At 37.9% G+C, this 14598-nt stretch overlaps 2 protein-coding genes across 2 annotated transcripts; one reads left to right on the forward strand and one right to left on the reverse strand.

Moving 5' to 3' along the window:
* Window positions 8900-10433, forward strand: LOC109950327. The gene is made up of 2 exons (XM_020568886.1): window positions 8900-9522; window positions 9641-10433. The coding sequence occupies exons 1-2, from the start codon at window positions 8900-8902 to the stop codon at window positions 10431-10433; spliced, it is 1416 nt and encodes a 471-aa protein (XP_020424475.1).
* LOC109950328 (DNA repair protein XRCC3 homolog) lies at window positions 10714-11583 on the reverse strand (the record flags this gene model as incomplete). Its single annotated transcript, XM_020568887.1, has 1 exon — window positions 10714-11583. A coding segment is annotated over one exon (870 nt), but the record flags the coding sequence as incomplete, so codon positions are not given.

Here is a 14598-nt window from a genome sequence, read left to right on the forward strand (position 1 = left end):
GGATTCTTTGGATATAGCAAATGCAGATCTATTGAGCTCATACTTACCTTAACAATCCCATCCATTCAGTTCACCTCACACTTTGGAAATTGTAGTTTGATGGATCAAAGACTGATGTAACCTCTGGGGCAAGAATTGTTTTGGAGGAGCCACTGGGGATCAGACACTATTATTCCTTCCAGTTAGATTTCCAATGCACCAACAACAGGGCTGAATATGAAGCTCTAATCATTGGCCTCGAAATGCTGGTAGAATTAGGAATCCAGTCTGTAGAAATCTTGGGAAATTCTATGCTTGCGCTAAAGTAGATTGCTAGAGAATACAAGTGTCTAAACCCTTCTCTAGCTGTTTATCTAGTGGCAGCCAAAAATCTTTTGACAGAATTTAGGGAAGCTACTTAGGAACATATCCCAAGAGAGGAAAACTTTGCAGCCAATGAAATGGCTCAGATAGCAACAGGGGTACAAATGCCTGAGGACTATGTGCAAAGAATTATCAAGGTGGGAAAGAAAAGTCTACCGTCTGTTCTGACCGGAGGAATGGAGATAGATGTCAATTCTGCTATAATCACTTAAGACGACTGGAGAACTCCCATCATAAATTACTTGCAGTATCCAACCCTGCCTTCTAAGAAAAGAGTCAGAATCATGGCCTTGAACTACCTTATGTGGAATGGAGATTTGGTCCGAAAAAGCAAAAATGAGGTACTTTTGAGATGCCTGGGAAAGAAAGAGTACATGAAGGTCATAGGAGAAACCCATGAAGGAATCTGTGGAGCTCATCAAGGAGGAAGAAAAATGTGCTAGTTAATTAGAAGGTATGGCTACTTCTGGCCAACCATGATGAAGGATTGCATTGACTATTCCAAGGGATGTGAGGCTTGTCAAAGGCATGTTCCAATTCAGCAGGCTCCTTCAGTCCCCATGAACCTAGTGGTTTAGCAATGGCCATTCAGAGGATGGGCAGTGGATCTCATTGGCAAAATCTATCCAGCCAGTAGCCAACAACACTATTTCATCATTGTAGCTACAGACTATTTTACCAAATAGGTGAAAGCCAAACCTGTTAAGTCCACTACATCTCAAGAGATCATCACCTTTATAGAAGAGCAGATTATACAAAGGTTTGGCATTCCATAATAAATCACAACTGACAGGGGATCTTCTTTCATATCTGGAGAGATGCTAGATATGGCAGAAGCATTCAAATTTAAGCTACTTCAATCCACTCCTTATTATGCTCAAGCTAATGGACAGGCAGAATCATGTAACAAGGTGATCATCAAAATTATTAGAAAAATGCTTGAGAAAAATCCAAAGCAATGGCATGAGAAGCTATCAGAAACTCTGTGGGCATATAGGACTTCAAAGAGAGAAGCAACTGGCATGACCCCATATGCTCTAACTTATGGTTATGATGCAATTCTGCCTATGGAAATAACAGTCCAATCTCTCATAATTGCTCACCAACACAATTTGACTGGAGAAGACTACGCTCAAGCCATGCTGCTAGAATTGGAGGGATTGGATGCAAGTAGAATTGATACCCTCAACAAACTCTTAGCAGGGAAACAGGCTGTATCAAGGGCCTACAGCAAAAGAGTTAAAAACAAGAGTTTTGAAGAGGGAGAAATAGTCTAGAAAGCAGTTCTGCCCCTTGGAACACACATAGCCGGTTATGGAAAACGGTCATTTACATAGGAAGGTCCTTTCATAATTCAACAAATCCTGGGATTGGGGCATACAGATTACAGGATCGAGATGGAGAAATCCATGCAGCACCAATCAATGGCAAATGGTTGATGAAATTCTATCCAACTATGTGGGATTCACAGGCTGTGCAAACAGATCCCGGAATAGAGAAGGAACAAGATAGAATTGTTGTTTGAATTTTGTTCAGAACTGTGTTTTTGAATATTATTTCTAAGTATGTTTCGTTTCCTGCATTCTTTTATTTTCATTTAAATTAGAAGGGATTGAAAATACAAAAGTTTCACCAAAAATAGGATTTACATTAAATATAGTCATTTTTCATGACTAAGTTTTAGTACATTCAAAATCTAAAGTTTAAAACCCTAGCTTCCTAAGAGTTTCTTGCAACCCGGCCTTCTTGGTAGAAATCTCTTGCTGGAGAAGCATCCCTTGATAGAGAGAGGTCTCTGCAATTTCCAAAGCTGGTCTGGAAGCTGCTACCATGTTCTTCATAAGGAAAGTGGCCTTGGTCTTGTGCACTTCCAAATCATCTGAATCTCTCCAGGAAGTGACCCGATTGCAGCTTCTGTAAGATTTGAGTGGGATTAACTGAGGGCAACCAAGCTGCCTTGCACAGAAGTTGGGGTGGTACACTTCTGCTCCCAGGTGATAATTGGGAGGCTTCCCACCTCCAAAAGGCAAATCACGAGGTAGTGTCACACTCAGGAATTTCTTCCTGAACTCGATTATGGCTTCTGCTTCTTCAAGTTCCTTCTCAAACAGCCTGTATCCAGGCTGGAACCAAGGATAGGTCCTTCTGAGTACCACCTGTCATTGAGCAACAGACCTCTTCGTGCAGTGCCTAAAGAACGTCAAATATTCTTCAATCGATCTCTTCTGCTGACATTAAAAGGAACTCCAGAACTTGGTCTTTAGGCAGAACAACATCCGGAAACCTCAGCTGACAAGACCCGACCCAAATTTCACTTTAGAATCCGAGTTGGACCCTGTGCGTGTCCGACACCTGGCGGGTGTGCCAGTGTCAGACACAAATGACCTAATTACCCTTCCCTGTATGATAAAATAACAAGGTTGACTCCTACCGAAAACTCAGTAGAGTCTCCCCTGTAACTGGACGTGGTTAAGTCATTGTACGTCGGTTCCTGTGTGAATACTGACATGTAATACTCTCTAAACGTCTTTTTTTTTGTGTTCGTCGCCTTTGACATTTTAGACGTCGGTGTCTTTATTCATTTAACGTAGTATAAGTTAACCACAAAGGTTTCTAGGTTATAAAGTTTGTATTCCTTCAATTAGGGACGTGGATAATTATATGTACGTCGGTGCTTGTTTTGGTCTTGACATGTAACACTCTTTAGACGTCTCCGTTCTATTCCAAACCGTCGTCTAAAGTTGTCAAAGATTTCATTTTACGCTCTATATATATAGTAATTAGACGTCGGTTTGTAACACAGTTTGACGTTGAATGTTTTAACAACATTGGTTAATAGCTGTCGTTGTTTTATATACCAAAAAATGGCTGTCAATTTCATGACGATTTGAAAATCTTCTAGATGACGGTGGTTTCCCATCATCTATTTCGATTATCATAATAGTGCTGCATACAGGGAGTTGACTATTGCATAAACTATGTGCTATTGCATGCACGTCTATGCAATTTCACATAAACTACAGCATATATATCATTGTACATGCATATGTAGGATTCGTTAATGCATCTTTTATGCAATTGCAAATATTGATTGACAAAGTCACTTCAACAAAAAAAGTTTACTGGAAACATCATACCTATATTGCAAATTTTTAAACTAAGAATTGTATCAACGATAATATTATTAGCTTATATATATATATATATATAAATGTTGATGTGTCTTTGGGCCAACAAGTTGAAATAATTAAGAAAAATATACGGAGAATGAGAGACTTAGCGTGCATGGTGGGTGAAATGAATTTTCTTTTTTGGTCATTAGTTAGGAAGGGCATAGGGGAGTATCAAGGATTAAAATATCCGCTGTGTAGATAATATCGGGCCTTCAATTTATGGATATTTCGGGAGATATATCATTATGATTTTAGGTATCGGGAAAACATCAACAAAAATGACAGATATAGGCTTTGAAACATAGAATTTTGGAGTAAAACTTTCATAGATGTTATGTACATTATCAATGAATGTATTGAACAAATAAAACTCAAAATTTATTAAGTATAAGGTATACATATGATGAACTATAAGTGGTATGGAATACACATTAATGAAAAGTTTGAAAATAAAATGTTGATTAGAATGAATAAACCATGCTTAAATCCATATAGTTTGTTTCAACATTGGATTACAATTTAGATAAGTGTCCATCTACATAAATGAAGAGCTCCTATGAGGTTTCAAACAATGAGAAACAACCATATAGATCCATACAATAGTCATATCAAGTCATTTAACCCGAGCAGTTTGTAAGCCATGTTTGAACATGGTGCGCACATGTCTCTCTTGAGCTCCCTACTGTCCTCTCATATATGGGATAGTTAGGATTCACCCAACTAATAGGTCCATAATCTGTTTCATCATCTTGAGCTCCATAACTAGTTCCACTACATATATTATAGGGTTTTGGGTTTTATTTAATGGCTGGGTTAGTTCATAGGTGTTCCAACTAAGCATTAATTTCCTCATTTTTAACTTATTTGCATATTCTAATAATGATTAGAGATTTTTGGGTTTCAATTTGCATAAATTGCCTTCAAAACTTCTGAAAATTTTCTGGGTTCTATATGGGTATCGTGAAATATCAACGATGTCGGCAAAATATTGGGGATATATCGTCAACAAAGGGGAAGATATGGCCTTACCCAGTATCGGTGTCGACACTTGAAAATCACGATATATCGGTGTATCGGACGATATTTGCGTCCGTGAGGGGTATTATATTGAGTTGTCTCACGATTGTCTCCTATGATATGTGAATCAAACTCGGTACCCCTGGGGAGTGAAAGGATTTTCACCTTATCGTTAGATCTAGAACAATTAAAGGGGTGCACAAGTATTGCAAATACACTTCAAAGAAAAGTTAAGAAATTAGACAAAGAGAAAACAGGAAGAGTCAGAGAGAGAAATTAGTAGGAAACAACTGAATGATGGAAAATCATAAGATCAATATTGTCGGTTGTAGTTTCACAAAGTAAAAACTTTTCCACTCTTATATTTTGTGATATTTTCTTATTTAGTCTACTTCACAAATGTCAACGATTTGGTAACAATCAGTTGATAATCAACAAATATATCAAATTTTTTTACGTTAATTCATTTTGTTTCTATTTTTTCTTACGTTAATTCAAACCGCCACACCCCTTCTCTTGCCCCAAATTCCATTCTCAATCGAAAAACCCTTCCCTTCCCCTTCTAGGAGGTAAGACTTCGCAATTCACTGCACTTAAATTGCCAATAGGAATGAACTGTTATTTTTAGTTTCTCTCTTCCTTCTTTATTATTTTCCTTGTCTCAGTCTGGTACCTATCAGCCCCCCATCCCCTCCCATTCTGGATATTGTCATATGTATAAAATTGAAATTTTGGATTGAATATGTTTGGGTTGTAGAAATTTGGAAATGGAGGAAGTGAAGAATGAAGAAGATGTTGAACAAAAAAGAAAAAAGAGGAATGAAGAAGATGAAAATGTTTGAGATCGACAGATTAAAACATTGAAATCCAGCCCTTCAAAGTTTGATGTATTGATACTTCAAAGTATATTAGAATTTTCGTTTAATTTGTGTGTTGATGTATGAAAGTCAAAGTCATATTAACAAGATTTCAATAATGATACGAAGGTTGTTATTATTGACAATCTCGTCACACTTCTTGAAAACATAATAATAAATAAAACAATCTTATCATATAACATATCATACCATTATTTGCTTTGACTTTAATGCATATAGGGTTGAGGAACCTCAGGCTTTACGTGTACTCTTTCAAGATTGTAACGTATTTCATAAGTAATAACATATGCTGGTGACAGTGTGACTCATCGTATATCTCACTTTGCGTTGCATATCGGGATTTTTATGTACTGGTTTGAGGAGTCTTTTGATTTTATTTTCGATGTACTATATGAGGATTGTAATTCGTGATCAAGAAAATGCCCTTGATATGACTTCAGACTTATTGTACTAGATGTTTCACATCAATAATACTCTATCACTTATCATAATATATATGCTCCTTTTTCTTCTTTTTTTCGAGACAAAGGTGATAGCATTTTATTGATAATGAAAGATGAGACAAGTACAAAAAAATGGGGCAACGTCCTAGAGGATTAGGTGAGTATCTCTATATCCAATGGGCATTTGGTCATCAACTACCGAAGTAGCCTACCCTCTCAACTGCAAGCGTGAGAAGGAACCTTGTCTCCTTTAGAGTGCGCCCTGTCCCCCTAAGATCATGCCCGTAAAAACTACTTGTTACAATCCTCAAATATGACATCAACAATAAAATATGGAGGTTCCTTGAACCAGTACACAATGGTGCCAAAATATCAAGCAAGGAGGGCAATACGGTTCGCTATACACCGTTGGTTGGTTCAGCGGACATGGCTAAAATCATCTCTAGTGATCTAGAAAGATCACTCTCAAAAGAAACATTCATAAAACCACCAATGAAACGCCAACACGTGCAGCCAGTGGCGGATCCAGGATTTCTGATTGCAGGAGTCAACATCTAAAAGGTAAACAAATTCTATACAAAATAGAACGAAAAAAATATGAAACGATAATATTATAATTCTTATTAATCGAAAAAACCACATTACAATTGTCCACATTTAAAAAAAAAAAAAAAAAAATAACAACAACAATATTCAACCACACCATTCACTTCTAAAGTAAAGAAAATAAAGCTTCATTTTTTTATAGTATGAGACTTTAATTTGGTCATCTCGATATCCTCTATTGGGTTTTCACGCGCTGCTCTATATATTCAATCAAAAGCTTTATATATGGTCAAAAACTTTTTATATATGGTCAAAAGCTTAATCTGTTAACTTGTTTTTTAATGAGGTAATATTTTAATAACGTCTGCTTGCTTGCTTAATGAAAAAAAAAAAAAAAAACTATCCTATTTTGTTAACAATTTATGAATTTTAAAAATCCAAATTCCATGGCCCGAAAAAAAAAAACCTAAGCTATTTTCTTGGACGCTCTACACAAGGCAATGAATTTGGAACAGCATGACTTGATGGATGTGGCATATATATATATATATATAGAGAGAGAGAGATTGAAAAGGCATGGTGCACGTTTAAAGATACAAGTTTCTTTGAGAGAGAGAACTTTTTTTATGTCAAATTTCCATTTTGTTTTATTAGTCAGCAAAAGAGCTTTTTTTTTTTGGGAAATAGCCCTAAATGCCACCATTTTTATAATTGTAATTAAAAATACCACCCCTTCCCAATTTTTGTACAACTATCACCTATAAATATAAAATTATTGTCCACTTATTGCAGTTTTTTCACAAGTCCAGAAATTTTGTTCTCTCTTAGCTCACACAGCTCTCTCTCTCTCTAGCACAGCTCTCTTTCTCTTTGGTATCTGTCTATCACAGCTCTCTGCTTCTCTCTTGGCTCTCTATCTCTTGGCTCTCTCTCTCTCTCTAGCACAACTCTCTGTCTCTCTCTTTGCTCTCTTTCTCATAGCGCAGCTCTTTCTCTCTCTAGCTTTGTTATGTCTGTTTCTCCCCTATTCGATCTCTTGCTCTCTATTTGGAATCGCGAACCCCTCCCTTTAGCTATGTCTTCTGAATAGCTGCTTGCAACCTTGAAGCTCTAGTAGATTGCCGACCTCGAAAAGGTAGTGTTGATGGTTATTTTGTTAATATCAGTGGGATTATGTGAAATGGGTTATAGTTTGATTGTTTGGGCTTGTGTTAAATTCGTTTTGGCTTTAATTTCTTTGGGTTAGGTTTTGTTGAATATTCATGCTCATTCATCTGGATTTGTACCAATTGCATTTAGATTGGTCTGGATATGTGAATCTTAAAACTTGAGATTTTCCATTTGATGTAGTAGATCTGTATAGTGTGATTTTGATGTGTTACTGGTGTAGTGCTGTTGTGTTCCTCTTATTTTACTGTCGTATTGCTGTTATATTGACATTATATTGCTTCTATATTGCTGTTATATTGTGGTTATATTGCTATTGTATTGTATGGTTATTGTGGTTATATTGGGTTAATGAAATGTTGTTTTGTCATGGTCAGAAATGGAGACAATTGTTATTCTCGTGTGCTACAATGGAAAATGGGTCACCTCGAAGAAGATGTGCAAATACGAAGGGGGTGACTCAAAAGGCTTAATAGTTCCACGGACTATCAAATTTGCTGAACTGTTGGACCGTGTGCATCAGATTGGTAATACAAACAGCAGGGAAGACAAGGTTTGCTTAAAATTCTCAGTTTTGGTGGCCTCGAGTGAGTGGAAGCACATAAAGATTGAGGACGATGATGATGTCAATTTTTTTATGAAGTACAATTCCAAGGTAACACCTTCAAAACTAGCTCCCTTACTCGTGAGTATAGAAGATAAAGGATTGACAAATGATGTAGTTCATAGTACGCATATCACGACAGATAGTAGTCGGATGGGTCATTCTTCAGTTGCCATTGTTGAAAGCAATGAAGTAACTTGGAATAATAAAAATGTCACTGACATGGGAGGTGAAGTAGGGACAGATTTTATGGATATGATTGATTTTAGCGAGGTGGAGGAGATGCATGGTGGTGATAATGGTACTGAAAGAAATGAAGTGTCAGTGTACTCTGCCCCTCCTAATTTGGGCTGCTTGAACACAGCTACCCAGTTGCCAATAATGCGTTTAGGAGGAGAATCTGAACCCACTCGTCAACATTATTGGAGTCAAATGAGTGAACAAAACCGATACAATGAAGCTGGTGTAAATGATGAAGAAGCATATTTGGACAGCGGGTTTTCACGAAGTGATTGGAATCCGAAAATTAGAGTTGGGCAAATTTTCTCTAGTAAGAAAGCATTGTTGATGGAGTTACAGTTCACGGCATTAAGAGGCCACTTTGAATTTAAGGTGTAATTTTCTTGCACTAAGAGGTTGCTTGTGGTTTGTTGTCAACATCCATGCCCATGGCGGGTCCGAGCATCGAGAATTGGAGAATACAGCTTCATGATTGTGAGGTGTACAACTGTCCATGAATGTGATTTGAGGCTCGTAAGTGACAAGCATCGTCAAGCAACCGTAGCACTTGTAGCTACTTCACTTAAAAGGAAGTTGAAGGATTCTCGAACAATATACACACCAAGTGACATTATGAGAGATGTGAAACACAGCTTTGGTTGCAACATCCATTATTCGAAAGCTTGGAAAGCAAGGGAGTTAGCTCCATTGTCTATTAGAGGATCAGCGGAGGAGGCATATTATATCCTTCCAGCTTATTGCTATGAATTGGAGCGTATGAATCCCGGCACAAAAACACACATCCAAACTGATGAGAACAATCACTTTGTGTATTTATTTATGGCGGTTGGCGCATGTATTAGAGGGTTCCGTTCTTCCATGCGCCCAGTGATAGCCGTGGATGCCACTCATTTAAAATCCAAGTACAAGGGTGTTATGTTTGTAGCAAATGCATTCGATGGTAATCGAAATATATATCCTCTTGCTTTTGGGATCGGGGATTTGGAGACGGACGCATCATGGCATTGGTTTTTCACTAAACTTCATGAAGCCATTGGTGAGTGTCCCAATCTTGTTATTATTTCTGATCGCAATGTTAGCATAGAGAATGTGTGGAACAAAATTTTTCCAACTGCACAACATGGCATATGCTTTTATCATATGAAGGGGAACATGAAACGCACTTGCAAGTTGAAAAAGCGTGATCACATACTTATGCACTTTGAGCAGGCTGCGAAATCTTATTCCATTGCTGAATTTGATTGTCATTATTAGCAACATCAAGCGAAAGGAACATGTTGCTCAATATCTTGAAGAGGCAGGGTTACATAAGTGGTCTAGAGCTCACATGGATGGACGCCGCTACAATGTAATGACAACAAATATTGCGGAGTCAATCAACTCAGTCCTTAGGTTTGCAAGGATGCTGCCAGTGGTTCATTTGATAGGGGAAATTGTTAATCTCCTTGTGAAATGGTTCACCGAACGTCGTGAGTTAGCTTTGAATTGCACAACAACATTGTGCCCCAATTTCGGAGAGAAGAAGTTGAGGAACAGGTTGGAGGATGCTGCAAGGATGAATGTGGTTAAATTAAATAATGCACAGTTTAATGTTTTGGACGGTGATAAGGACGGCCTCGTAGATTTGACGAACAACAGTTGTAGTTGTAGAAAGTTTCGGCTTGAGCAGCTACCTTGCAAGCATGTAGTTGCAGTTTGCCGCTTCTTGAAAGTAAATGTATACTCAAAGGCTTCTCGGTATTACACTCGGAAAACCTGGATGGATGCTTATTCGGATAGCATCTACCCGGTAGAACCTCACGGAATGTGGGATATTCCTAAAGATGTTCGAAGTCGAGTTGTGCTGCCTCCCGTGGCAAGGGTCATGCCAGGCAGACGAAAGAAGATAAGAATTCCCTCGCAAGGAGAGGGCACCATTAGAAGAAAGTGCTCAAGGTGCGGTTCCGCAGGCCACAATAAAAGCACCTGTAAAAACAATATTCCATTGCGCAATGTATCTTAGACAATATGATTTGTGTTGCTTTGGTAGGTCATGTAAACTCTACTTTTATTCGTGGTGGGTTTCGTGTTATGTTGAATGGGAATTCTTTTAAATTTGCATAATTTCGGTTGCATTACTACAGCATGTTGTATTGCTGACAGATTGCGATTATATTGTACGTTTATTGCACTGGTATTGCTTCCAATTGCTATTATAATTTGAGTGCGAAATTAAAGGGACTGGAATGTAATTCCAAATGGATCCAAAACATTAAAGTTCTTAGAATTCCTTTATTACACAGTTACTGTGATACTCCGACTATACCTTCTTTTCTGATTACAAATTTGGCCGATGCATAGGCCAGATGTGGGGCAAATACAAGGTGAAATGTCCTGTGTGTTTGACTACATATACTTGTTGAAGGAGCATTACGAACTTCAACCTCAATAGATTGCTCATGTCTTGCCAAGAACACTCTTGAATTTATGCAATGTGCCCAAGCCAGTCCCAAACCTGGACTCACCCGTCTGCCTGATGTGTCCAGGGACTCCAAGTTTCCCAACCTCACGCCATTCACTCCATCATGTGGCCCAATAAAATCCACCACTTGGTTGGTCACAACCACCGCCAACCCAAACTTATTTGCTAAACCCTTCAATGTTCCAGATATGTTGAAGAACATTTCAGGCCGCCGTTTCAAATCTGCCGGTGTTGTCTGATACTGTGATCGGAACAATGCAGCAATGGAATCAATGACAACGAGTTTCACAGGTAGGCGGGTGTGATCAATGGCAATAAATGCTTCTATGTCTCCAAGGACATGGATGAGTTGTTGAGCATCATGAACACCATGAACATATATGTCTTCCAATGGCTCCAACCTTATTAAGTTGGGGTATGATGCATGATAAAGGTTGCCTAGCTGTTGAAATCGACGAAATGGGAAGCTGAATTCTGTGAATATGTAGACGGAGGAGCCCCCTAGTCCGCCATGTGAGGGTGGGAGCTGAGCTCGTACCGTAAGTTGGAGACAAAGCTGCATCTTCCCGGAACCACTCTCCCCTACTAATTCTGTTATGGAGTTGCAGGGTATCCCACCCCCCAAGCAGTGATCTAGTATTGGGCATCCAATGGATAATTTAGGGGTTGAAAGAGGAAGGAGCATGAGGTTTTGGGGATGTCATGTTTGTGTAATTTAGGGGGGGATGTGATGGTGCTACAAGGCATGCATTATATATATATATATATAGAGTTCATTTTGAAGGTCTGTACTGTAGGCTATATGTCTTTTAAGGGATGTATAATTCATCCTTTTTCCAACTTGTAATTACTTTTTTGTTTATTTATTAGTATTTTTTTGGACCAATTAATTTAAAAAACATTCTGATGCAGTACGTACTGTAATAGGATCATATTGTAACTCTATCATCACTCTATTGTACTCTTATTGACATAATATTGCCATTATACGCATGTTTATTGTATAGTTATTGCTGCTATATTGCCACTGAACTGGACACCGATAAACTGTATACGCACAAATACAAAAAGAGGCTTCATCATTCCATAAAATCCTAATTCCAAACTTACATAATACAACAACAGGCCACCCCATCATTACATAATACAAAAATAGGCCGCCTCATAGTTTCATTTTCCTGGTGTTGACAAATTCGAAGTTGCATAGTCTTCAAGTGCGGTGACCACGACCCATGAAATTCATGACCCCGGCCACAGTGATGTTGGCCCAGGATCCTGCCGGATCCACTATTTTTGCAAACTTACGAAAAAGTTCAAATCCGCTTTCCACTTCTTCTTTCTTCAACTTGGCTATTGTTTCTGACTCCTTGAATACCATAATTGCAGTGGCAGGGGCAATTTCAATTTTTGCTTTCATTGCCTTTATATGTAGGAGATGCATGCGAGCATGATAACGAGAGCGAATTGTGCGGTTTTTTATGACACCCCATCTACCTTGGCCCTCCACAATTTTTGAAACTATGTCTGCATGAAGATTTTTCCAAAACATCGTATTGCCTCGACATTGCTGCATGCCATGGACCAAGTCTGCAGGGAGTGAATTAGGTGACTTGGCTTGTGTTTCAGTCTCCCCTCCTTCAGTAATTGAAAGCGTTGGGTTTGGTGTGAGGTTATGGTCCATGGTCTTCGATATTTATTGTAGCCTGGTGTACAACTTAATTGCAATGTGAGTGAAATCAGTGGGCGATGTGAGTGAAATCAGTGGGGGAGTTAATGTGATGGAAGTTTTCATTTCAAACAACTGGGTTGATTAATATAGGCAGATTTTAATGACCTGGAGTAACTCAGAGAGTTATTGGCGGGAGGATTAGGGGGAGTAATTGGCGGGAGGGATTGGCGGGAGTCTTAGGCGGGATAGTATTGGGCGGGAGTCTTAGGCGGGATAGTATTGGGCGGGAGTTATTAGCCAGTTCACTGTATGCCTTTTTGTAATATAGTTGTATGTTGGGGGGGTCCGTACTTGGTCATTTTCCCGTTAGGTAATTCAAATAAGGGATTTGCCTATTTGCCTAATTGACCAACTCATTCAAATTGACCAATATGGTTATTGTCTTATTTCTCATTTCAGCAATCTCAATTCGTTTCCATTTTTCCATTATTCATATTTTCCTATTTTCCATGTGTCATCCAATTTTCAAATTTCTCATTATTTTTGCCTATTTTTGCCTATTCCCTATTTTCCTATTGTGCAATTTCCCAAGTTTCCTTTTGTTATATTTCCAGTTTTCCAATTTTTCAATGTTCCCATTTTCCCATTATGTAATTAAAAAAAGTTGCCTACTTTGCCTAATTCAGAAAGTAAATAAAATTGTCCAATATGGTAATTGTCTTTCCCATTTCCACAATTTCAATTCGGTTCCAATTTTCTTATTTTCCATGTGTCCCTGTTTCCTATTTCCATTTTTCAAATTCAGTTTTTGTCCAATTATCCAATTATCTTTTTTCCAATTGGACTATTTTCTAAGTTTCTTTCTTTTTCCTTTTTCCAATTTTCCAATTTTTCAATTTGCTAACTTTCCTTTTGTTCTATTTCCAATTTTGCTATTTTCCAAGTTGCCTTATTTCCTAGTTTGCAATTATCCAGTTATCCAATATTCCAAATTTTCAATTATCCAATTTGCGAATTTGCCTATTTTTCAAGTGTCCTTTTTTCCTATTTCCTATTTAGAATTTTCCAATTTTCTTCTTTTCAGAGTTTCCATTTCTTCCTTTTTCCTATTTTCCTATTTTCCAAGTTTCCTTTTGTCCAATTTCCAATTTTCCAATTTTCCAAGTTGCTTTATTTTCCAATTACCCAAATTTACAATTTTCCAAGTGTCCTTTTTTCCTTTTTCCTATTTTCCTATTTTCCAATTTTCTCCAATTTTTCAACTGTCATTTTATCCTATTTCCTAGTTTCCTCTTTCCAATTTTTCCTTTTTTCCTATGTCCAAATTTCCAAATTTCCAAATTTCCAAGTTTCCATTTTTTCGTATTTCCGATTTTCCAATTTTCCTTTTGTTCTATTTCCAATTTACCAAGTTTCCTTATTTCCCATTTTCCAAGTTTTCACTTTTTCAATTGTCCAATTTTCCAATTTTCCAATTTCGGTAATTTCCAATTTTCTTTTCTGAAATTCGCAATAAATGCTTAGTGACATAGTCCTATTTTGGGTTGAAATCCACAATTTACAATGTCCCATTAAGGTTTGCTTTTTTGTCGTTTGGAAGCCATTTTTTTTGTTGTTAATGTAATGTTGTACTGCTGTAAATTGCAGCCAAGGAGTTAATGGTGTAGTTTGCAATCCCATCAATTGAATGCACCAACTAAACACGAAATATACTTCATAGTAGTTCGTACATATAACTGAACCTTCCTATATAGAACTGCAACATAGGCACCTTCTTAACGGGAAAGGTAATTAGTCTTAGTGCAGCACAAATATTCTCCACTAAAGCTAACCATGTTGTCGTTTACAACTGGAAACTGAATGTAGCTTTATTTGTTTTGTGCAGGCAACAGCTGTGAATTGTCCCCAGCAATACTTAAAGATGTCGGATGTACGCCCTCAAATGAGCATGTCAGTTACCCGGGGGACCAGGCGTGGCATGTGCATTCCCATCTCACTCGGACTCCCATCATGATCCCACTTCATCTGGAAGTGAGG

This window comes from Prunus persica, chromosome G7 (genome assembly GCF_000346465.2).
Source record: "Prunus persica cultivar Lovell chromosome G7, Prunus_persica_NCBIv2, whole genome shotgun sequence".
Classification (NCBI taxonomy): Eukaryota; Viridiplantae; Streptophyta; class Magnoliopsida; order Rosales; family Rosaceae; genus Prunus; species Prunus persica.